This window comes from Taudactylus pleione, unplaced genomic scaffold, assembly GCF_031769625.1.
Source record: "Taudactylus pleione unplaced genomic scaffold, aTauple2 ptg000055l, whole genome shotgun sequence".
Lineage (NCBI taxonomy): Eukaryota > Metazoa > Chordata > Amphibia > Anura > Myobatrachidae > Taudactylus > Taudactylus pleione.
In genome coordinates this window covers 12,604,552-12,629,694 of record NW_028284457.1, presented here as the reverse complement: position 1 = coordinate 12,629,694, position 25,143 = coordinate 12,604,552, and the positions used below count along the sequence as shown (strand labels likewise).

Here is a 25,143-nt window from a genome sequence, read left to right as displayed (position 1 = left end):
GGCAGCAAAAGAACCTTGCACTGCCCTGGACATATTTTTAGATATAGGATTTTGTTTGGGGAACAACCAACCCCCTCATGGGGAGCTGCTTCTAGTAATTATTGATACTTATGAATTAATATTATATTAGTTACAGTTCCTGGAGTGCCTAGGGTTCTTTTTTTGTGTGATATATGTACATATTGGTCTCCTTCTGTACTGGATAGTGTATTATTATACAGTATTAATAACTGACCCTATAGATGGTCTAAATAAGTGCACCCCTAACAAATTTTAAAAGATTAAAGCTGGCCATCCACTATACAATTTTCTGTCAGATATCTGTCCAATCTGGCTGATTGGAATGAAAACCTGGTACTGTACGGGAGCAAATGACAGTCGATCATATGGTTTTAAACACTGAAAAAAGGACAAACAAAATTGTTCAAATTGGTCACATTTGTGTGTTTTAACCAATTTCTCTGAACAACTATTTTTGGCTATTTTCCAGTGTTTGTGAGCAAATGGATGATTGTCATTTGCTCCCATACATTACCAGGTTTTCATTCCAACCAGCCAGATTGGACAGATAGCTGACAGATAATTGTATAGTGGATGCCCAGCTTAACAGGTGGTGCTAATTATTTCATTTTGGATCTTAAAAACATGCAACTTTAGTATTATATGCTATTTCTATTGTGGTCATCATGGTGTGGGCTGGGGAGAGGGGTTTCCAGGCAACCAAAACCGCCTCCCCCTGTGTTTGCCTATGGCACTGTAGATGTATCTACACAATAGATCATGCACTGGATAGCTTTCTAATGGAGCATAAACACGGTCAGATTTGTCAGATCTGTCAGATGAACGATTTGAACGATTTACCAAAGATTTGAACGATTGAACGATTTTTGACTGCATTAAAATGAATGGAATCTTCCAAGTCTGACTGCAAACACATTAGATGTCAGATATCGTTATCTGACCATCGGGAACGCGCATCGTTCATCGACCGTCGTTCAGGCATGTCAGATATGTCAGATTTTCCTTCAGGTATGAACGATTGAACGATTTTTTAAATCGTTATCGTTCAGATCTGAAGAAAAATCTGACCGTGTGTATGCACCATAACAGTAAGCATATAGTGCTGAAAAAGCCAATGAACCATAAGTGGACTATGTATTATGCACATTTCTACTAAAATTCCCACTATAAATACAGTAGTCCACTATATCTGACCTAGGAAAATTATTCCCCCAGTATAGACATCTTTCCATCTGGTGTATCTTAAAATAGTGCTAGATGCCTGGGTCTCAAAAGAAGCCGCAACAATAATACAGGTACATGATATAGTGACTTACCCTGCAACTAGACTTGAGCTTTTCAGGAGATTCAAAGCCAGCACAGACCATTGATGCAGTTAGTTGGCTCTGCCAAAATTTAGACTGACTACATGTTTCATAGGACATGACAGGTACTGCAACTTGAAACCTTGCCTTGGATGCAACAGATTTAGGTCCACCTACAAGAAAACATAAAAATAAAACAGCAACATAAACATTTATATCAGTTCTGTGTTAGAGCTACAAAATTACATAATAGAATAAACTGTTTTATCATACTGGAGAATTGGATGTATAGGGCTAAGTAGAAGCCTTATTATAGAAGCCCAATACTAAGTGAAAAATATATTGCGATTTAATATTTGAAATACTCAATAACATATATAGTAGAATTTTTTATGTACACATTAGAGTGAAGTCACCACTGTCATAGTATCCTGTATCAAGCATACATGATGTGAGCGCACTTAATATCCATCCTGAATGAGAAGCATTACTTCCTCATCTTGGAGCTCATAGTTGGACGCAAGTACAAAACAAAAGGACAAAATTAATTTGCCTTAAAGTGGAGTAAGCCGCAGTGAGTATGCAGACTGAGACATATTTGCCCATTGCACCTCTGCAGTGGTTGGGCATGTTGGTGTTTATAGTATAACAAGCACAAGCATACCTACTGTATTGCTATCCGGGCATGCTGGCTTGCGCTGGCCAGCATGCCTTTGCATACAGGGCCTGCTGGGACCTGTAGTGCATCAAAGAGATATAAATAGTGTGTTACTGTTTCCCTGTAGATCTGTGTTTAAGTGAGTGTAGGTAAAGGGAATCATAGTACCTGTGGCAGCAGCCCAGCCAGCCCAGTAGCAGAGCTCCCCAGGCGACGAGATCTCAGACTGAGGCAAGCAGACAGGTTGTATGTGGGACACCTTTTCTGACAGGTGCAATAGAGCTAAATCATGTGAATGGTCATTGTTCTGTGGATATGCAAACTCCTCATGTCTGATAAGAGCATCTGTCCCAACGCAATTCTGTGAAGTTTCAGATCCAAAGCAAACTCTCCAAGAATTAAGTTCCAGACCACTGCATGGAAAAAAAACGTATATACTGAAAATGTATGACTTTGGGATATGATTTATTAAATATAATTTCTGGAAGAAAAAAATGTTGTAATAAAATTATTCTGGACTTTTATGAGTAGAAATGAATGACCAAAGTCATATCTGTTTTTATGCTCTACCTGACTACCAGTAGGATCTAGGCTTTATTAATGAGATGGGTTTTCACAAAACATTTACAGATTTAAAGGTAGTGAGAGAGTCTGATAGGACGTGGAAGAGAATTCTATAAGTGTGTAGTAGCACAGGAGAAGGCTTGTAGGCTGGAGTGAGTGGCGGTTACCAGAGACAAGGGGGCCTATCAATTATGTTAATAAGGGAGACAGAATGTCCTAGGAAAAGAAACCAATAGAAGAGATAAGAGATAGGATGATTAAAGAACTGGAAATGTACAGGCTTTCAAACCAGCATTCTTTTAGGCAGCCGAGAACCCCACAAGATGGATACAGATGGTGCCTGGGCAGCAGCACTCCCAGCTTTATGCCCTAGGCAGTGGCACAGGTTGAACCTACCTTGGCACAGCTCTGCTCAAGGACCACTCTGCTCATTATATAATATATATTATATCACTACTCACATGTTCATACAATGAGCAGCTAGAAGAATCCACTGTGTGTTTATTAGTGACCCTGAACACCTATGCTGGAATGGTAGGTAAGGTCTGGAGCGGCTCTGCAACCAAAGAAAACAATAAATTAATTTAGCAAACAAGTCAGAGAAGCAGAAATAGTCTATATGGAGATACAGGATCTTCAGTCACATATAAAGATGTTAAATGAACATTTTCTGTTATTTAGATTATTAGGTTCATACAGTGGTGTAACTTCATCCCAGGTGCCCGGAGGCAAGATAAATGTTGGTGCCCCACCACCCCCAAATTAAAATATACCACCCCCCAGCACCTATGCTGGCCCCAGCTGCCGCCACCCCCCTATGCAGTTCCTTTTATACAATGCCTCCAGTAGTGGTCCCCCTATGCAGTGCCCTCAGTAGAGGTCCCCCTATGCAGTGCCCGCCTATGTAGTGCCCCCCAGTAGTGGTCCCCCTATGCAGTGCCTCCAGTAGTGGTCCCCTTTTGCAGTGCCCCAGTAATAAGGCCCTTGTAGTGCCCCCAATAGTAAGGCCCCTGTAGTGCTTCATATGATGTCCCCAGTAGTAATGCTGCTGTAGTGCCCCCATATGATGCCCCCAATAGAAAGGCCCCTGTAGTGCCCCCATATGATGCCCCCAGTAGTAAGGCCCCTGTAATGCCCCCTGTAGTGCCTCCAGTAGTAAGCCCCCTGTAGTGCCTCCAGTACTAAGCCCCCTGTAGTGCCTCCAGTAGTAAGCCCCCTGTAGTGCCTCCAGTAGTAAGCCCCCTGTAAACCCCCCAGTAGTAAGCCCCCTGTAATGCCCCATGTAGTGCCTCCAGTAGTAAGCCCCCTGTAGTGCCCCCAGTAGTAAGTCCCCTTTAGTAAGCCCCCTGTAATAAGACCCCTGTAGTGCCCTCAGTAGTAAGCCCCCTGTAATGCCCCCTGTAGTAAGCCCCCTGTAATAAGCCCCCTGTAGTGCCTCCAGTAGTAAGCCCCCTGTAGTGCCCCCAGTAGTAAGCCCCTTGTAAACCCCCCAGTAGTAAGCCCCCTGTAAAGCCCCATGTAGTGCCTCCAGTAGTAAGCCCCCTGTAGTGCCACCAGTAGTAAGTCCCCTTTAGTAAGCCCCCTATAATAAGACCACTGTAGTGCCCTCAGTAGTAAGCCCCCTGTAATGCCCCCTGTAGTAAGCCCCCTGTAATAAGCCCCCTGTAGTGCCCCTAGTAGTAAGCCCCCTGTAGTAAGCCCACTGTAGTAAGCCCCCCCCACGCACGCACAAAAATAAAAATACTTACCTTAAACCCCGCTCCAGTGCCTGCTGCCATCTGTCCCCGGCGCCCACAGAAGAGTGGGTGGATCTCCCGCATTTCACCCACTTACTAGATAATACCGGGAATCGTGGGTCTCTAGGGAGAGGACAGGGCTAAAATTGCGGACCTGCGATGCACCTAATGATGTAAGAGCCTGGCCCCACTACCAAGGTGGTCATTTGCATCTCTACTCTGGACTACTCCCGGAGAGGAGTATGGTATAATTTACATTGCACAGTGGGGCTGACTCTGATTTGGGAGTAAAGCAAAAAAGAGCAAGTAACTTTGTACCTTAGTAAAGCCATGCTGCATTGCAGTTGGTGCAGATAGATAGATTTGGGAGGGGTGTGTCCAAACTCAAACTTAAATTGCAGTGTAAAAATAAAGCTTTCCAGTATTTCTGGGCTCAGAAACAAACAGATCACATGTGCACAACTCCAAATTACTAATTATATATAAATACATTTGCAATCAATTTTGCAATCAATAGAGGTTTTTAGCATAATCATGGCCAAGGTTATGGGCCTACCCACCATATCTAGATAACCTCTGTAGGGTAGGTCCCTAACATACTAGGGTTCAAATCGAGAGTGCAGGACACCCCCAAACTAGCCCAGCTAAGCCACCCCAGTATTTCTGGGCTACCTGCAAAATTACCAATATTTACCCTGTATTTAGAACACATAATGGGGCAAATGTAATAGGGTGTCTGTTTTGGTAATTTGCGAGTTTTGTTCTAAACTCACAATTTTTCACAACTCTCCAATGTAATAGGTTGTCAGTTCATTAGAACTCGCATTTATTCAGTGTTACTAAAAATCCCCATTCTCAAACTCGCATCCAGATGTTTTCACATTGAAAACAATCAACTCGCCCAATGTAATAGGGTGTCTGTTTTAGACTCGTAAAAAAAAGTTAACCAAAAGTCCACAAATAATAGACCTTCTTCAGGATAGCGAGTATATCCTGAGCAGGTCAGATTAACACAAAAACATGCACATATGAGATACGTGCATGTTACTGTGTGTACTTATGTAAAAGGTTTTTTTATTTTTTTCTTAAATGACGTGTAGTCCCCCCAAAAGCCTTACCAGCCTTTCTAAAGCCTGTCCTAGTTATAAAAATATAGGGGACAAAATGCATAGGGCTCCCTTATATATTAAAAACCAGCACTTATATATTAAAAACCAGCAGGGCTTTGTAGAGCCAGTCCTGGTTATGGAAAAACAGGGGACAAAATGAGTAGGGGGTCCCCTATTAATTCCATAACCAGCACCATACTCTTTCTAGCAGGGGGGGTAATGTCACAGCCAGGGAAAACCTTTCACCAGTTTCCCCGGCCAAAGCATTACCCCTGACTGCTAGTCAGCCCAGCCCGGAGATCCCTGGGGAGTTGGGGACCCCCCCCAATAAAAGGGTCCCCCTCTCCAGGGTACCCCAGGCCTAGACTGATAGCCCGGAGCTATCCCCGGCACCCTATGGCGGTGGGTGCCGGGTTGATAGTGTAAGTGTTTTGTGTAAATTATAGTGTTAAATATTCTCTTTAGTTGTGGAACTAGACGTACCAGCAAGCCTCCCCCACATGCTGGTATTTGGAGAACCACAAATACCAGCATGCCGGGCATTACAGGCCCACTGGCACTTGTAGTTCCACAACTAAAGAAATACGTAAAAAAACAAACACACACTTTAATAAAACATATCTGCACACTCACACATACTCACCTAGTATCCGAAGCAATCCATTGGGGTAAGTGAAAAAAAAATCCATACTCACCTCTCCTATGTGTAGATCGCGTCCACTTGACCAAGTAGGCATTCCAGGAGTTAATACAAAAAAACAACGTACACGATACCATGCCGGACTGAGCAAAGGTATGTGTGTGTACACATACCTTTACTCCGCGGAAATGACCGGGGCGCACATGTGCCCGTCACTGAAGGAGCCGCCAGCCAATCAGCTGGCACCTTCGTTGGAGCAGCTCGCTGATTGGCTGAATGCGGTCAGCCTGTCTTCCCCATAGACTTCATTGGGGAGAATTCTCCATTGAAGTCTATCGTGGGAACCGCTACATCGCAACCATAAGGTTAATTGAGATTAACATTGTGGTTACATCATTGATTACACAAATAATGATAAGGGGGAATGGAAGAAAGGTCGCACCAAGGACTGATATTCAAAACATCATAAATTCTCAAATAACCCTTAAATTTCTATTGCTATTATAAATTAATGATCGGGTAAGGGGTGCTACTCAGGGACATTATACATTATTTCAAAAAAGAAGAGAAGGGAAGAAAACATATATGAGTGCACTATTACTTATAATAAAACCTTTATTATAATTCTTAAAATACACCCTTGGATGAACAAACACAGCAAAATACAAAACATACAATATTAAAATATATATGACCAGTCCTATATATTTGTCACATATACACTTGATAGTGTCCCTTTGTGTACCTTTTAAAATTATAATGCTCCTAAATTCAATGACAGTTTGAGATGTTCTCAAATTATTGGCTGCTTAATAGACAGTATCAGCAAATAGTTTAACCCACGTGTGTACGTCTCATTTGAGAAGATCCAGTTATAATCATGTGTGCTTACAAATCTAATATATCAACCAAATGACTCCCCTTACTAGGGTGTTATATTATGATGTAACACATTATATACCATTTCTCTTTTTGTAATTGTGTTTCCACAACACTACGTTGATTTCAGAACAGCAACACTGTATCAATCTCAAGAGTCTGGTTTAATAGTGCATAACAAACAGATCATTACAGAGTATCCAGCCTGCCAGTAATTCCTCTAATTTACAGGTGCTTATTCCCATTCGTCACTAATTAATATCTTGGTTCATACACACGGGGTAATAGTATAATATAAAGCGGCACTGCTGACTCTGGCCGTATATCTCTCTCATTCAGCCGAGTGATCACATAAGGCAGCGCTGCTTACAGTGGCCGCATATCTCTTTCAGCTGGCTCACTTAATATACACAGCAGTGCTTTGAGTCTGGCCACATGTCTACTCTCAGTTAGCCCGGTATATCTCCTGCTCTGAGAGTAAAAGCTGCACTATTTGCACTGGCTCTGCAGCGCCGTTCAAAAGCTACAGCTAGAATTACTATCAATTCAGTGGAGCTTCAATTTCTATCATACTGCAACTTTCTAATTATAGGTACAACAGGTATTATTAACATTTAGGACTAGCACAGAGACCGCCTAGACACGTGTTTCGCTTGTGCTTTCTCAAAAGACTGACCAGAGCACCTGTCAAACCTGGCCTTAAATACCAGTATCCACCTATCATCTTAACTAGGTCATGATTGACACATAAATTAGCCAATGGGAAACAAATATACCCTTATTAGCTATTTCAGTGTATATTATCAAATTATAAAATATTACAAATTGAACCATATATTATAACCCTCCATATATTACAGTTTTATAAAGATCTGTAATATAGTAAATCCTTTACAAAACCCATTCCAAAATCACTAGATCAGAAAACATAAATATAAATAGTGAAAAAAATACCAAAACAATTATATTCTAAAAAAAGAGAGTGTAATAAATAATGAAATCACCAATCTCATAAAAAAACTGTCAAATATATATCTGCATTAGAATACATACAGTGTTATATCTAAAAAAATAGATATAAATATAAATCTATATTCATCAGTAATCAAGTGACAAATTTATATTTAAATCCTTCCATATATAAACAAATCTAGTGCTAAAGTGAAGACAAAATTTCATATAGTGTGTAGAACCATGAAAAAGAGGAAGGTAACCTAATAAATTAAGTGAGATCACTATATCCAAACATAAAATAAATATAAAATATAATTTTTGAGAAATTTAGAAATGAGATAGACCAATTGGAAAAAAATGTTATAGAACATAAAAGGCTTAAGTTCTCACGTGATAAAAATTATTATGCCCAGAACTCTGTCTTTAAATGGCATCAGAACAAAATAAGGAGTAGACAGGATACTTCTATAAACTACACTACTTCAGAAATAGACTCATCAGATGGGGATACCCCAGGAACTTCTTTTGGTAGGCGTGATTTTTTAGGGAAAAGTGGGGAGGAGATAGTAGGACCTCTGAGGGAGAGGGGGTAAGAGAATTAAAAAGAAAAGAAACTATAAAAAAAAAATGGGAAGAGGCCCCCAAGAGACAGGAGAAATCATAGATATTGAATGAAAATGAGGATAAATTGAGAGTAATAAACCTATCTGACAAACAATTATGAGAAGAACATTTGACTCTATTGAGTAGAGGATTATCCTTCTCCCCTTCTAGTAATATAAATAGATTTGAGGCCAGGAAGGACCTTAATTTATTTATTAGGAAATTACTCCTTTATAAATTTTTTAATAAAAAATCTACTAGTAATGTAATGGAAGAAAATAATACCATGACTGATGAAAAACAGATGGCGGTGAATATGCTAGAAGAGAGTCAGCAGAGTGGTGTAGAAATATGTGAAACGGAGAATAGAAGACCGATTTTGAAGATATACCTGCTATTAAATCCTGTCCTCAACTGGAAACCTACTTGAAGTTAGTCTCAAGAGAGTTTGATAAGATCATTAATAATAAAACATCCAGGACATATAATTTGAGTAGAGAAGAACATATAGCATTAAAAGAGATACAGGAGTGGGACGACATTGAAATCAAACCTTCTGATAAAGGAAGAAATGTCGTAATCTGGCATAAAATTATGTATCTCAATGAAGCCTACAAACAACTAAAGGACATTTTATGCTATAAAGAATTGATCTTTAATCCTACTCAGAATTATTTAACACTATATAAAGACCTTATCACCAGGGGCTGTAAGGATGGAATTTTGACCAAGATGGACTTTGATTATCTTTGGGTAGATGATCTTAAAACGGCAACGTTCTATCTATTGCCCAAGGTCCATAAAAATGAGAAGGAGCCACCAGGTAAGCCGCTCGTATCTGGGATGGAAAGTCTTGGTGAAAAAGCGAGTATTTTTATTGATAAACACCTGAGAAAACATGTTACCCAACTTCCATGATATCTAAGGGACACCCTGGATGTTCTGGGGAAAATTGAAAATACCAATGTAGGTAGTAATACTATTCTGGCCACCTGTGATATTGAAAGCTTGTACACAAGCATAAACCATGAGAACGGATTAAAGGCTGTAAAATATTTCCTTGACATGGAAAGAAAGAGTGACCTTAACGGATTCCTACTTAAGCTATTAAAGTTTGTTCTCACAAAAAAATACTTCACGTTCAATTAAAGACACTACCTGCAAGTGCAGGGCACCGGTATGGGCTGTGCCTGTGCCCCGACGTATGAAAATTTATATCTGGGGTGGTGGGAGCGTGAAGTAGTTTTTAGTGAAGAGAATGTTCAATATACTGATAAAGTATTGTTGTGGCTAAGGTATATAGACGACGTCCTCATTGTCTGGGAGGGAGAGCAACAATGCCTCAAGGATTTCATAAAGAAATTGAAAGTCAGCTCAGTGAATCTAAAATTAAAATCTGAAATGGATCCAGTGAAGGTTAACTTCTTGGATTTAACCATACAGATTAGTGAGGATGGTAAACTTGTCACAGATGTCTTCAGAAAGAAGACAGCCACAAACAGTATATTACATTTTCATAGTTCACAGCATCCAGCCACTAAGAGGAGTGTACCCAAAGGAGAATACCTAAGGATGAAACAAAACTGTACCAAAGAGAAAGTTTTTGAAAAAAGAGCTATAGAGATAGACTGAAAGTGAGAGATTGTAGCAACACGACACTAAGCAAAGCATGTCATGAAGCAAAGTTAACGAATAGAGATCTTCTAATCTTCCCTAAAAAGAAGGATAAACTGGATGGACAACAACCCATTAGATTTGTTGATAAGTTTTGTAATCAATGGAGAGAAATTACTGAAGCTTTGCAAAAATATTGGCATGTACTACAAGCTGATGGAGACTTGGTATAGATCCTGGGTAATAATGTACAAGTGCGCTGGAGGCGATCTAGAAATTTGAAGGATCAATTAACACATACATGTAGTAATTTTTTGAGACAGAAGAAGAAAAATGTAATGATTAAAGGTACACATAAATGTGGCCACTGCAGAGTGTGTCCCTTTATTATGAGAAAGAATATTTTCAGTACAAATTTGGAAAGAAATGGATGATTAATAATTTTATTAATTTTTCTACTCATGGAGTGATATATTGTTTGGTATGTCCTTGTCATAAGGTATATGTAGGAATGACCAAACGACAATTGAAAACCAGAGTATTAGAACATGCTTACAATATTCAAACTGCCAAGAGATAAATAGAGAATGAAAACCCTCAACAGTGTGGCTAGACATTTTCTACAATGCCATGCAGGAGATAGTAAGGACCTAAGGGCTTTTGCAATTGAGAGGGTACAGTTAGGCTTGAGAGGAGGCATCTTGGTACGTGAATTACTAAGGAAAGAAGCAAAGTGGATCTTCATGATGGATAGTATTCACCCTAAGGGCATGAATGAAAATATTAGTTATTCAGTGTTCTTATAGAGGTCTTCCCCATAATATATAGATCAGCTATGTTATTATTGAATTGATAATTAACTTCGGATCCTAGGTATGTATGAGGGTGAGTGTGAAGGTATGTTTTATTAAAGTTTTACTATCACCGTGTGTGTTTGTGTTTTGGAACTAACAGGGGACCCCTACTCATTTTGTCCCCTGTTTTTCCATAACCAGGACTGGCTCTGCAAAGCCCTGTGCTGGTTCTTAATATACAGGAGATCCCTACGCATTTTGTCCCCTGTATTTTTAGAACCAGGACAGGCTTTAGAAAGCCCGGGGCTGGTAAGGCTTAGGGGGGAAGCTGCCCGTCATTTTTTTTTTTTTAAATACAGACAGAAGCCATCACGGATCTCAGTGATCTGTGATGGCTTCTCTAAAACTCGCACCTTTTAATGCTAGTTGCATTAAAAGGTGTCAGTTTACCTAGGGAAAAACTCGCCTAAACTTACAAATGGAGTAGCCTCGAGCTGAAAAGTTTGCAGGCTACTGAATTTGCGAGTAACAGCACAAACTCGCACTTTTAAAAAATGCGAGAAGGTGCGAGCTTGCACTGTTACTAAAACAGACACCCTATTACATTTGGCCCATTGTATTTGCACCAGTGGCATAACTAGGGTATTTGGAGCCCAGGGCAAATTTAAAAATGGAGCCAGCAGCTCCTATGTGTGCGCACCGAAAATGGGCGAGGTCACAAGGGGCGTGGTCACTTAAAAATTGGGTGTGTCAACATGATACACACCCCTTTCTCGTGACTCTGAACATTCCTTTCCATTCCATATGCACCTTAATACAGTGCCCCTTATACAGTCCCCCCTATGCAGTGCCCCTAGTAGTGGTCCCCCTTATGCAAACCGCCAGTAGTGCCCCTTATACAGTACCCCCAGTATGCAATGTCCCCAGTAGTGGTCCCTCTTATGCAGGTCCCCAGTAGAGCCCCTTATACAGTGCCCCCAGTAGTGGTGCCCCTTATGCAGGCCCCCAGTAGTGGTCCCCCTTATGCCTGCCCCCAGTAGTGATCCCCCTTATGCAGCGCCCCATGTATTGGACTCCCTATGCAGTCCACCCAGTAGGGCCCCTTATACACTGCCCCCAGTAGTGGTCCCCCTTATGCAGGACCCCAGTAGTGATCCCCCTATCCAGTATCCCTTATACAGTGTCCCCAGTAGTGGTCCCCCAGTGCAGTGTCCCTTGTGCCCCCAGTAGTAAGCCCCTTATATAGTGCCCTTACTAGTAGACCCCCCTATGCCATGTCCCAGTAGTGGTCCCCTCTATGCAGTGCCCCAGTAGTGGTCCCCTCTATGCAGTGCCCCAGTAGTGGTCCCCTCTATGCAGTGCCCTTTATATAGTATAGTGCCCCCCAGTAGTAGTCCCCCCTATGCAGTGCCCTTTATATAGTACCCCCAGTAGTAGTCCCCCCTATGCAGTGCCCCCAGTAGTGGTCCCCCGATGCAGTTCCCCCAGTAGTAGTCCCCTCAGTATTGCTCCCAGTAGAGGTCCCCCCAGTAGTGCCTCCAGTAGTAGTCCACCACCCCGATGCAGTCCCCCCAGTAGTAGTGCCCCCCAGTGGTGCCTCCAGTAGAGGTCCCCCCCAGTAGTAGTCCACCTCCCCCTCCCCAACAAATACACACAAGTAAATAAAAGAAAAAAAACCCCACTTACCCGAATCCATGCTCCGGCTCTGGCCACTGCTCCCGTCACCGTCCGCATGTCAGTCCTCCCGGGCTGGCATGCTCTGAATTATGGGACGTCTCTCCCATTACCCACTGCAGGAGTCTGAAGGTGAAGCTCATGAGTGAGCTCCAGCCCGGCACTTGCAGTGGGCACAGCAGCAGCAGCCAATGAGAGTCTGTCTGACTGTCATTGGCTGCTGATTAACACACACATCACCGCCGCAGCGGCGGTGTGTGTGTAAATGCACTATCCTGAGTCCACCTGGCGCTATTGGGTAAGCGCTCAGAGGGAGGGAAGGGGTGCGGCTGTGCAGCACAGGACAGCGCTGGGCGCAGAGAAGCCTATCGCCGGTCCTGAGTAAATGTGTAGTGCTGACCGCACTCACTGCGGTCGACACTACACTGGCTAACTAGAACGGGTCTGTACCGTGGCCGGTGGCACACCCCGCACCACCGGTCTCACGGTGCCTAGGGCATGAGCCCCCTGCGGCCCTGCCCTAGTTACATCATTGATTTGCACCCCTTTGCATTGCAGCCTGGTTTGTTCTAGGTACAAAGTTACTGTGGGACTATTGCTATTGCTGTTTGTTTTGCAAGTTCTGGTTCTGACTTTTTGCATAGAACTCTGGCTGTACTCTGTGAGCCATCTGTGTGACCTTTTACATTGTGTCTTAGAGCACTATTCTGTGCTATTTGCACATGCGCTGGACCATACATACTCAGGAGCAATGATCACTCTGCTTTTTTGAGAGCAAAGTGGGGTGTTCGGGAGGATAAAGCAAAATTTTTGGGTCCCCCAGTGGCAGGTCCGGTTTCCCCCACCGCCCATTCTCTGTCCCCCTCTCCCTGCCGCCACTCCTCCCCCCCAACCTCCCAGGTCTGCCTGGCTGCCTGGTAACCTAAATATGCATTTCCGCATGGTTAACGGCCCATTTATCATTTGATGAGCTGAGTAGAGTGCCACATTGAGGAGGGTGCTGCTGCAGTCAGTGACAGTGATTCACAGTGATTCACTGTCACAATGTCACTCAATGGAGGCACTGCTCTGCCTCAAGGGGCATGTAAGTCATGATGAGATGTAATGATGTTATGTCGCAATTATACTGACTGGGAGCCAGTGACAGGGCCCCGGCAAGTAAATTTGCTGGATTTGGGATGCTGTGTGCTGTGCTTAGAGGGGACATGGGTGATATGCTGTGAGAGGGGTGCTGTGTAGTCAGGGGAGAGGGATGCTGTGCTGTGTGGGGGGCTGTGCTGTTTGGGGATAGGGGTGCTGTGCTGTGGGGGAGAGGGGTGCTGTGCTGTGAGGGTTGCTCTGCTTTGACAAGTGCTGTGCTATGCTGTGAGGAGAGAGGGGTGCTATGCCGAGAGTGGTGCTGTGAGGGGAGAGGGGTGCTGTGTTGATAGGGTGCTTTGCTGTGAGGGGAAATGGGTGCTGTGCTGAGAGGGGTGCTGTGCTGTGAGGGGAGAGGGGTGCTGTACTGAGATGGGTGCTGTGTTGTGAGGCTAACAGTGAAGGGGGAAGTATGTAGTGCTGTGAGTTGGCAGAATGTGGTGCTGTGAGGAGGGTCAGTGAGTGCTGTGAAGTGGGCAGTAACAAGGTCAATGTGCTATGGGGGGACAATGAGTGAGGACAATGAGTGAGCTGGGATGGAAGTCAGTGTGCTGGGAGGGTGTCAGTGAGTGCTGTGAGAGGGCAGTGAGGAGGTCAGTGTCATATGGAATTGGCTGGCAGTAAGAGCTATAGAGGGGCAATAAGTGAGATTTGAAATGTGAGGGGTCAAAGAGACAGCTATTGAGAGGGCAATCAGAAAGCTATGTAGGTGCAATGAGATGGCAATGGAGGAGCAATCAGAGAGATATGGAAGGAGGGAGTAATGAGACAGCTATAGAGGTGTGAGCGGGGTCGGCAGTGTAGGGACTGGTCCGGGCCGAAATCCAGGGACTGCTGGACCAACAGGTGTCGGCGGTTCGGGCAGCGCGGTGCGGCGGCGGGAGACGGGGCTGGACGGGCTTGCATCTGAAAAGATTCAAGCTCGTCCAACCACCAGCGCGGATTTTGAATTTGGCGACAGCCAATCCGAATCTGGCACGGCGAGCCAATTGTGGCTCACCGCGTCATGGCTCCGCCACCTCGCGGCTCCATATATTAGGCGCCGCTGAGCGGGGCGAATCAGTCCATCGGCGGAGAGCAAGCCAAGAAGATCGTCCGCGGAGAAGAAGAGTTCCAGAGGCTCCGGAAAATGCCGGAAGACGTTGTGCTCAACTCCTGAAGACGGAAGCGCTGCTGCTGGAGCCGGAAGACGGTGGCGGGCGGTGGTCAGCGGAGCCGAAGCTGAGGACCGGAGAGCTCTGCAGTGGAGGGAAGTTAAAGAGCTTATCGAAGTTCCCCACTGCAGGCTCTCCCAACGGACAGGGTAGGCGGCCGTGGGCCACCTTTACTTACCTTTAAAATCCAGTAAACTATTTGTTGTCGGGCTTAAGGCCCATGGGAATAATCAGGCACTAGGCCTGTGGTCACGTAGGAGGGGCACAAGGCCCCGGGGATAGCAGGGGGCATTAGGCCCGGTTTGAGGAGTTGTGCTTCATTGCACAACCCTAGGGTAGCCCCGCATATAAAGTGATCTGGGCATTAGGCCCAGGTCACTGCACCACCCTCAGGTAGCCCCGCCTATAAAGTGATCTGGGCATTAGGCCCAGGTCACTGCACTACCTTCAGGTAGCCCTGCGTATAAAGTGATCTGGGCATTAGGCCCAGGTCACTGCACGACCCTCAGGCAGCCTCGCATATAAAGTGGGCTGGGCATTAGGCCCAGTTCACTGCACGACCCTCAGAGGCAGCCCTGCATATAAGGTGGTCTGGGGCATTAGGCCCGGTTCACTAAAAGACCACCAGATTCACCAGAGGTGGCCCAGCTTCAGAGTGATCTGGGCGTTAGGCCTAGATCCCAACGGATCGGCCGAAGGAAGGTGGGTCTAAATTGCAAGGTGTCCTGGCAAGAACCGAAGCGATCAATTACAGGTCGGCGGACCTGTGCTGCAGAGTGACCGGCGCTGGAGGTCTGTGTCACTGGGTACAGAGTGCTGGTAGGTGGTTCAAGAAATAAAGTAATCCGAGTAATAGACCCGGATCACCCGCTTTAACCCCAGCTGGGTGAGGTTGAGTACTGGGCATAGGCTATTGAGTAAGCTCTCTCGGGAGTCAGTGCAAGGGGCTGTGCGGCTCCGGTACTGAACCCCTGTAGGGGGAACTCTGAAGATTCAGCCTAGTAGATCAAGGCAGCGGTGTGTTCATAGGAGGGTACAGACAGGGCCGGCCGGCCGGGAAGAGAAAGGGATGGACAGCTGAAATGAGAGTGTTTCCGCTAGAGGTGTATTGTTCTCAAGCTTAGTTAATATAATGTGCAAGGTGACGTTTATTTGTTGTTTGCCCTGAATCTTCTCGTTACAGTAGAGAGTTTACGGAGAAAGTTTCTGGAAGAGAAGTTCGAGCTTCCAGACATACAAACAGGTAACCCAGTTGGTACAGCATTGTTTGCGTGTTTGTTCGTGAAGGTAGGGGGATTGTTTTGTTTGATTCTCAGGGGCGGCGGATGACTCGTCAAGGTGACAAGGGGTCTAGTGTGAGTATCTCTCAGTGTCTGTCCATCTTTCAGTGGAGCGTCCGATATAGGATCTCTCACAACGGTGAGAGATCCAAACATTCTATACTTTCTCTTCTTCTGTCTGTTCTTCCCTTGAACACCGGTTAGGGGATCTCTCACAATGGTGAGAGATCCAAACTACACCTGAGTGTGTGAACACTGTATAGGTGAAAACTGGGTAGCTGAGGCCCCGTGCCAATGATGACCATTCACCCATCCGGTGAAGGTCACGTTCATCCCTAGCGGTTATTGTGTCGCCAAGCGTAGGAGGATCATTATTGAATACTCCATTCTCTTACAGCTTCAGGCTGGTTTGAACCTGATACTAAAACGGTGAAGAAGTTCCGGATCGTAGATCAGTTGGCAATTTGGGAACGAAGGCTCTAGGACTCTGCTGCGGAAAAGTGGTGAGTGTTGGCTAACGAGTTATTGCTAGGGCCTCACATTTGGCGTAGTCGGCAGGATGTCAGACGATGAAGAGAATAGGGGGGCAACTGCACGGGTCAACATAGGCCCCGCCCTCGCTCATTTGCCTCGATACGATGGCCGCAATTTACAGTTGGAGGATTGGAAGTCGCGGCTCGAGGGAATTGCCCTCCTATATAAGGTATCTCCGGAGTCAAAACTCCAATTGGCTCTGAACTCTCTCGAAGGGGAAGCCCGACGTACTATCCTTTTGAGACCGGAAGAAGATCGCGATACCCTGAAAAAGGTACTGAAGATTCTGGGGGATCTCTATGGGAATACGTCATCGGCTGGTACCCTACGACAACGGTTGTTTGCCCAGTTCCAGAGAGAGGATGAGTCCATTCCTCAGTTTGCTAACGCACTTCAAGAATTGATGGGCGAGATTAGAAGGCGCGATCCGGATGGGATGGGTGCACTTCCAAATACCAGCCAGATGTTACGAGACCAATTTGCAATGGGGTTGAGGAATGTCCCGCTGTGACAGATTTTGTTAGATAAAATCACGCAAGACGACAAACTGACTTTTCACCAGATACAGATAGACGCCGTGTCCCGGGACCATGATGCAAATTTTGGTCCATATGCTGTCACTCCACAGTGGGTACATCCAACGTCTGCTCCCGTGATGGGCCGGGAAGCCAACCCTTTGGAATCATGCGTTCAAGACCTTAAAGCAGCATTTTCTAAGGCAACCCAGGAAATGAAAGAAGAGGTTTCCCGGCTAAGAGAGGAAGTATACCGACAAAGAGGCCGCAGAGCTGAAGAAGAGTACCGGCCCAGAGAGTCAGACGGATCGAGAGGAAGAGGTGTTGGAGTTAGACAAGGGGGAACTAGGGGCCCCCGATGCTACCGTTGCAATCGGCTTGGACACATTGCCCGGAATTGTACCGAGGCAATTTCTGAGCCTCAGTTAAACTAGAATCCCTCGCGGTAAGGGGACCACCCGCGGGGGAGTTACGTGGAGAGATAGCCATTGTCAACTCGGCTGAATTGGTAGGGGAGTGTCCCATTGTTGTTGGATGTCTAGGGGGAAAAAATCAACAGTGTTTGTTGGATACAGGATCTCAGGTGACCACCATGTCCGAGGACTGTTTCTTGAAACATTATTCTCACCTGAAGGAATCTGTTTTGGAGAGTTGGGTCACTCTCACCGCAGCTAACAACCTCCCCATTCCGGTGGTAGGAGTTGTCTGGATGGAAATAGAAGTTTGTGGCCGAAAGCTGGGGAAGAAAGGGATCCTTGTGGTCAGTAGCACAGGTTTGAGTCATGGACCGGTGATCCTTGGTATGAATGTATTGAAAGACCTGGATCAAATTTTGTTTCAAGAGAATGGTCCTCGGTACTGGAGACATTTGGGGGTCCAACGACCGGTTCAACAAGCCTTTCAACAGGTGGGACAGTGATGTGGGGCCCAGGGAAAAGGAAAGGAATCTTTGGGCCTCATTAAAACCAGCCTTCGGCAACGAATAGATCTACCCCCTCGTCAGGAGATAGTACTCCCCCTGGAGGTGCGTACCCATCAGCGATTGGATGGGCTCGAGGTAATGATAGAACCCACAGGCTTCTTCGGAATAGAGTCTGGAATAGTTCTGGCTAGAACTTTGTCAGTAGTCAAGGAAGGGAAGGTGTTGGTCCGGATATGTAACTTAGGGGAACAAATTCAGCGTGTTCCAGCAGGAGCTATAATTGCCCGAGTGGTAGCTATTGATGGTGATGGTGTTCACAGAGGCCAAAGTATTTTGCTTCAGTCAGAAGCCACTGAATCATGGACCATGTCGGTGCAGGTTGAGCAAGAGGAAGAACCAAGTATAGAGTGGAATGGAGGGATAATAAGGGAGCAGATGGATGTCTCGCTAGCTGACTGTGACGCCGATACTGTGCAGAAGTTGGACCAGATGCTGTGGAGACGTCGGAAAGCTTTTTCGAGACATGAGGAAGATTTTGGCTACACGGACGATTTACAACATGAGATTCGCACTGGAGACACTTTACCCATTCGCAAAAGATACCGGCCTATTCCCCCAAAGCTTTATCAGGAGGTCAAGACCATGCTTCGACAGATGCTGGATAACGACGTGATTCAGGAGAGTAAGAGTCCATGGGCCGCCCCCATAGTGTTGGTTAGGAAGAAGGATGTGAGCATCCGTTTTTGTGTGGACTACCGGAGGCTGAACAGTTGCACCGTACGGGATGCCTACCCTCTACCTCGGATTGAGGAGTCCCTGGCAGCGTTAGGCGAGGCCAAGTTTTTTTCCACCTTAGACTTGGCCAGCGGATACTGGCAAGTACCGGTTGCCACCCAAGATCAAGAAAAGACTGCGTTCATTACGCCCATGGAACTTTTCGAGTTTTGCCGCATGCCATTCGGGCTCACCAACGCCCCGGCAACGTTTCAGAGGATGATGGAGCGATGTCTGGGAGATTTGAATTTTGAAACCCTCCTGATTTATCTAGACGACATCATTGTGTATTCCGCCACTGTGGATGAACATTTAGCTCGTTTGGAGGTGGTCCTGCAGCGCCTGGAGGGATATGGGTTGAAGGTCAAACCTCGGAAATGTCACCTACTAAAGACTAGTCTGGAATATTTAGGGCATGTGGTGTTGCGTGATGGGGTGCATCCCACACCAAGTAAAATTGCAGCTGTGCAAGAATGGAAGACACCCCGTACAGTGACCGAGATGCGAGCATTCCTAGGCTTGGTCGGTTATTACCGACGTTTCGTCAAGGATTTTGCTAAGATTGCTGAGCCACTCCATGCCCTATTGCGAGGGGTGGCCACAACTCAGAAAAATCAAGCGGTGTCGTGGGGCGTATCCCAAGAAGCGGCCTTTGTGTGCTTAAAGCAAGCTCTCACAGAAGCCCCCATCTTGGCCTATGCCAATTTTGAGACACCATTTGTTTTGTATACTGATGGGAGCTTGCAAGGCCTAGGGGCCATACTTGCTCAGGTTCAGGATGGCCAGGAGCGAGTGATTGCCTACGGGAGTCGTAGTTTGAGAGAGACAGAGAGGAACCCAGACAACTACAGTTCCTTCAAGTTGGAGTTATTGGCCGTAGTCTGGGACCGAAAAATTTGCTGAATATCTGACAGCCACCCATGTAGATATCTTTACCGATAACAACCCCCTAGCTTATTTGGGGACTGCCAAGCTTGGGGCCCTGGAGCAACGCTGGGTAGCCCGGTTAGCTGTTTTCCTATACCATTCGTTACCGGCCAGGAAAAAATAACGGAAATGCTGATGCTTTATCTCGGTTTCCTGTAGAAGTCCCTGGGACACAGGGGGATGAAGACTGGGAAGAGGTCGAAGTCCCCGATCTGACACGTGTGAGGAAATCCGGGACTAAGGGTGATCGGAATGTCAAGCAGAGTGCCACGATACTCCACAATACCGAACAAAACTGGGCACGCGAGCAGCAGGAGGACTATTATGCAGTGGAAGGAAGATGGTCACTGGCCCAGCAAATGGGAAAGGAGTAGGCTTACTACTTTTTGTCAGAAGCTGCTGCATAAGTGGGACCGACTCAAGGTTTGTGCAGGTACTCTCCGGCATCGCACCTACCTTAGTTCGGAGCTTCGGTTTGTAGAGCAGATAGTGGTACCAGAAGCGCTGGTCCGACCACTGATTGAAAACGCACATCAAGAAGGAGCACACTTGGGCAGTGATAAGACCTATCAATGGTTGCGACATCAGTATTTTGCACCTCAAATGCAGAACATGGTCGTTCGGGTCTGTCGGGAGTGTAGACGCTGTGGAGTGGTCAAACCTTCGGAACAACATGCGCCTATTCAGACCATCTGTACAAATCAACCATTAGAGTTATTAATGATAGATTATGTGCTGATTGGAGAGTCTGTTAGTGGTCATCAATACGCTTTGGTAATGACGGACCACTTCACAAAGTTTACTGTGGTAGTGCCAACCCGTGACCAGACGGCTGAGTCGGCTACAAAAGCGATTGTGGAAAACTTTATACGGCAATATGGGTGTCCCGAAAGGATACATTCAGATCAGGGAGCCTGTTTTCAAGGGCGGCTAATGGAACGTCTGTGCCAGCTGTACGGGCTACAAAAGTCTCGTACAACTCCATACCACCCTCAGGGTAATGGGGCCTGTGAGAGGTTCAACCGGACCTTACTACAGATGCTCCGAACCCTGGAGGAAACAAAAAAACGGAGGTGGCCTGAACATGTGCAAGAATTGGTTTGGGCCTACAATAATAGGGTTCATAGTACCACCGGGTTTTCTCCTTTCTTTTTGTTGTTCGGTCGGCCGGGCCGGGAAGTTCAGCATTTAGTACTAACCGAGTCCGATGGTAGGGAGGGATCGCTTCCTACAGGTTGGGTGGAGGAACATCGGCGGCGTCTGAAAATTGCTCATGATTTGACGGGAAAGATGATAGCCGATCATAGACGTACCACGGCTGGGGAGCGAGGGGTTGAGCCATTTTCTGTAGGGCAACGGGTCCTGGTCCGTATGACTCGTCCAGGGGGTAAATTATCTGAGCGTTGGGAAGTTTTACCTTATGTGATCAGATGTCGTTTGTCAGCGGAAGGGCCGGTTTATCAGGTGGAATCCACTGATGGTCTGGGGCGATTGCGGACTCTTCATCAGGACCTGTTACGTCCCTGCCTTTTCCCAACTTCAGCAGAAAGGGACCTTATACCTGACGTCGTTCAGAATGACTCGCGTAATGAGGAGATCACGTTGTCCACTCCGGCCGGAATGGGCAACCTTGAAGAAGATTGGTGGACACCCGCAGAAATTCTTACTGTGAATGAAGTCGACGATGTTCCAGAGGTGGCGGATGTAACACCCTTACCTAGACGTTCTCAACTATTCAATCGTGGCGTGCCTGGGCCTCGATATGCTGATCCCGACTTTGTCTGGTCTCAGACCTCCTTTGTAGGGACTACAAAGGACACAGGGGGTGGAAATGTGAGCGGGGTCGGCAGTGTAGGGACTGGTCTGGCCCGAAATCCAGGGACCGCTGGACCAACAGGTGTTGGCGGTTCGGGCAGCGCGGTGCGGCGGCGGGAGACGGGGCTGGACGAGCTTGCATCTGAAAAGATTCAAGCTCGTCCAACCACCAGCACGGATTTTGAATTTGGCGCCGCCGGCGAGCCAGTAATGGCTCGCGGGCGGACAGCCAATCCGAATCTGGCACGGCGAGCCAATTGTGGCTCGCCGCGTCATGGCTCCGCCCCCTCGCGGCTCCATATATTAGGCGCCGCTGAGCGGGGCGAGTCAGTCCATCGGCGGAGAGCAAGCCAAGAAGATCGTCCGCGGAGAAGAAGAGTTCCAGAGGCGCCGGAAAACGCCGGAAGACGTCGTGCTCAACTCCTGAAGACGGAAGCGCTGCTGCTGGAGCCGGAAGACGGCGGCGGGCGGCGGTCAGCGGAGCCGAAGCTGAGGACCGGAGAGCTCTGCAGTGGAGGGAAGTTAAAGAGCTTATCGAAGTTCCCCACTGCAGGCTCTCCCAACGGACAGGGTAGGCGGCCGTGGGCCACCTTTACTTACCTTTAAAATCCAGTAAACTATTTGTTGTCGGGCTTAAGGCCCGTGGGAATAATCAGGCACTAGGCCTGTGGTCACGTAGGAGGGGCACAAGGCCCCGGGGATAGCAGGGGGCATTAGGCCCGGTTTGAGGAGTTGTGCTTCATTGCACAACCCTAGGGTAGCCCCGCATATAAAGTGATTTGGGCATTAGGCCCAGGTCACTGCACCACCCTCAGGTAGCCCCGCCTATAAAGTGATCTGGGCATTAGGCCCAGGTCACTGCACTACCTTCAGGTAGCCCTGCGTATAAAGTGATCTGGGCATTAGGCCCAGGTCACTGCACGACCCTCAGGCAGCCTCGCATATAAAGTGGCCTGGGCATTAGGCCCAGTTCACTGCACGACCCTCAGAGGCGGCCCTGCATATAAGGTGGTCTGGGGCATTAGGCCCGGTTCACTAAAAGACCACCAGATTCACCAGAGGTGGCCCAGCGTCAGAGTGATCAGGGCGTTAGGCCTAGATCCCTAGGGATCGGCCGAAGGAAGGTGGGTCTAAAGTGCAAGGCGTCCTGGCAAGAACCGAAGTGATCAATTACAGTTCGGCGGACCTGTGCTGCAGAGTGACTGGCGCTGGAGGTCTGTGTCACTGGGTACAGAGTGCTGGTAGGTGGTTCAAGGAATAAAGTAATCCGAGTAATAGACCCGGATCACCCGCTTTAACCCCAGCTGGGTGAGGTTGAGTACTGGGCATAGGCTATTGAGTAAGCTCTCTCGGGAGTCAGTGCAAGGGGCTGTGCGGCTCCGGTACTGAACCCCTGTAGGGGGAACTCTGAAGATTCAGCCTAGTAGATCAAGGCAGCGGTGTGTTCATAGGAGGGTACAGACAGGGCCGGCCGGCCGGGAAGAGAAAGGGATGGACAGCTGAAATGAGAGTGTTTCCGCTAGAGGTGTATTGTTCTCAAGCTTAGTTAATATAATGTGCAAGGTGACGTTTATTTGTTGTTTGCCCTGAATCTTCTCGTTATAGTAGAGAGTTTACGGGGAAAGTTTCTGGAAGAGAAGTTCGAGCTTCCAGACATACAAACAGGTAACCCAGTTGGTACAGCATTGTTTGCGTGTTTGTTCGTGAAGGTAGGGGGATTGTTTTGTTTGATTCTCATGGGCGGCGGACGACTCGTCAAGGTGACAAGGGGTCTAGTGTGAGTATCTCTCAGTGTCTGTCCATCTTTCAGTGGAGCGTCTGATAGGGGATCTCTCACAACGGTGAGAGATCCAAACATTCTATACTTTCTCTTCTTCTGTCTGTTCTTCCCTTGAACACCGGTTAGGGGATCTCTCACAACGATGAGAGATCCAAACTACACCTGAGTGTGTGAACACTGTATAGGTGAAAACTGGGTAGCTGAGGCCCCGTGCCAATGATGACCATTCACCCATCCGGTGAAGGTCGCGTTCATCCCTAGCGGTTATTGTGTCGCCAAGCGTAGGAGGATCATTATTGAATACTCCATTCTCTTACAGCTTCAGGCTGGTTTGAACCTGATACTAAAACGGTGAAGAAGTTCCGGATCGTAGATCAGTTGGCAATTTGGGAACGAAGGCTCTAGGACTCTGCCGCAGAAAAGTGGTGAGTGTTGGCTAACGAGTTATCGCTAGGGCCTCACAAAGGGGGCAGGGAAATAGATATGGGTAGTGATAGCCGAAAAGGGGGGCATGACCTAATTACCATAGGCCACACCCCTGAAAGATTTTATTTGGGGGCGTGCCCGTATGGCACGCCTTCCTTTTAACATTAGGCTGGGGGTGAGCCCAGCACTCCGTCAGTACTGGGCTGCCCCCAGCCCTCTCCCTGCACTGACGTGCGGCATCGGAATCGGCATGATTTACCACCAGACCCATGCCCGACAGTTGGAATCCCGACAGCGGCATGCTGGCAGAGGAGGAAATCCCGATTGTCCAAGGTAAGTATTGTCTAACCTAATTCTACCCCCTAACCCTAACCCTCCCTTAGGGGTGCCTAACACTAACCTTCCCCCCAGTGTCTAACCCTAATCCCCCCTCTAAGTGCCTAAACCTAACCCCCCCTTCCCCGCTGCCTAAACCTAAGTCCCGGGGGGGGGGTGCCTAACCCTAACCTCCCCCCGGGGGTGCCTAACCCTAACCCTCCCTCCCCCTAGCCTAACCCTAACCTCCCAGGGGAGTGCCTAACCCCAAGTCCCCCCCCGGGAGCCCCTAACCTAACCCTCCCCCCCGCGGCTTCGATCGGGATGCCGGGCGTCGGTCTCCCAGCGTCGGTAAAATTGACAGGCGTGATTAAGCAGTCAGGAATCGGGAAGCCGGCTGTCGGGATTAGGTCCGCTGGCTTCCCGACTGCATACCGCAGCAACCATTAAGCTTCTCCGGAGTCCGGCACCGCCGCGCTCTGCTTAGCAAAGCAGAGCTGCGGCGTTGGGGGTCCCCAACCTCCCGACCGCCACTGAAATCAGGATGGTTTTGAGGGATGCACCCTCTATGGGGTGGTACCCCTGTTCAACTGCACTGGTCGAATGCCCCAAGAGCCGTCCCTGTCATCAGCAGTAGTAATTTCTAATAATATTCCAGCTGTAGTAAATGCAAATAAAAAAGTATATAGGGCGCTACTCAAATGAAATGTGTAATTTAATATATTAACACATATTCAATCTTTTTTGGACAACATTGTGTTTTTCCAAAGGATACCAATCAATCCTTCTAAATGGAGTTATAACTCGATGATCTAACGCTACAAACATTTTAAATTAGACTCCACTTTTGAGGGTGTGTTGCTAGGCAGCATTGCTTGGTGTTTTAGGAGTTGAAGCAAATTGTTTTATGTAGCACTATACTATAGCAGTGGTGGATGCTGATTTTACTGTGTATTTTTTCACTATTGATATATGCTTTTTTATTTTTCATATTTAACATTTTTTTCTTTTCTT

The 25,143-nt window shown here is 46.8% G+C and overlaps 1 protein-coding gene across 1 annotated transcript in view; it reads right to left on the bottom strand.

The window, feature by feature from the left end:
* Positions 1 to 25,143, bottom strand: part of LOC148535176 (ovochymase-2-like) — a 163,496-nt gene that overhangs the window by 9,347 nt on the left and 129,006 nt on the right. Inside the window, exons 22-24 of the mRNA XM_088464456.1 lie at positions 3,009 to 3,103; positions 2,152 to 2,396; positions 1,338 to 1,498 (exon numbers count right to left, since the gene is read on the bottom strand). Coding sequence (XP_088320582.1) covers positions 1,338 to 1,498; positions 2,152 to 2,396; positions 3,009 to 3,103 — 501 coding nt within the window. The remainder of the gene's footprint in view (positions 1 to 1,337; positions 1,499 to 2,151; positions 2,397 to 3,008; positions 3,104 to 25,143) is intronic.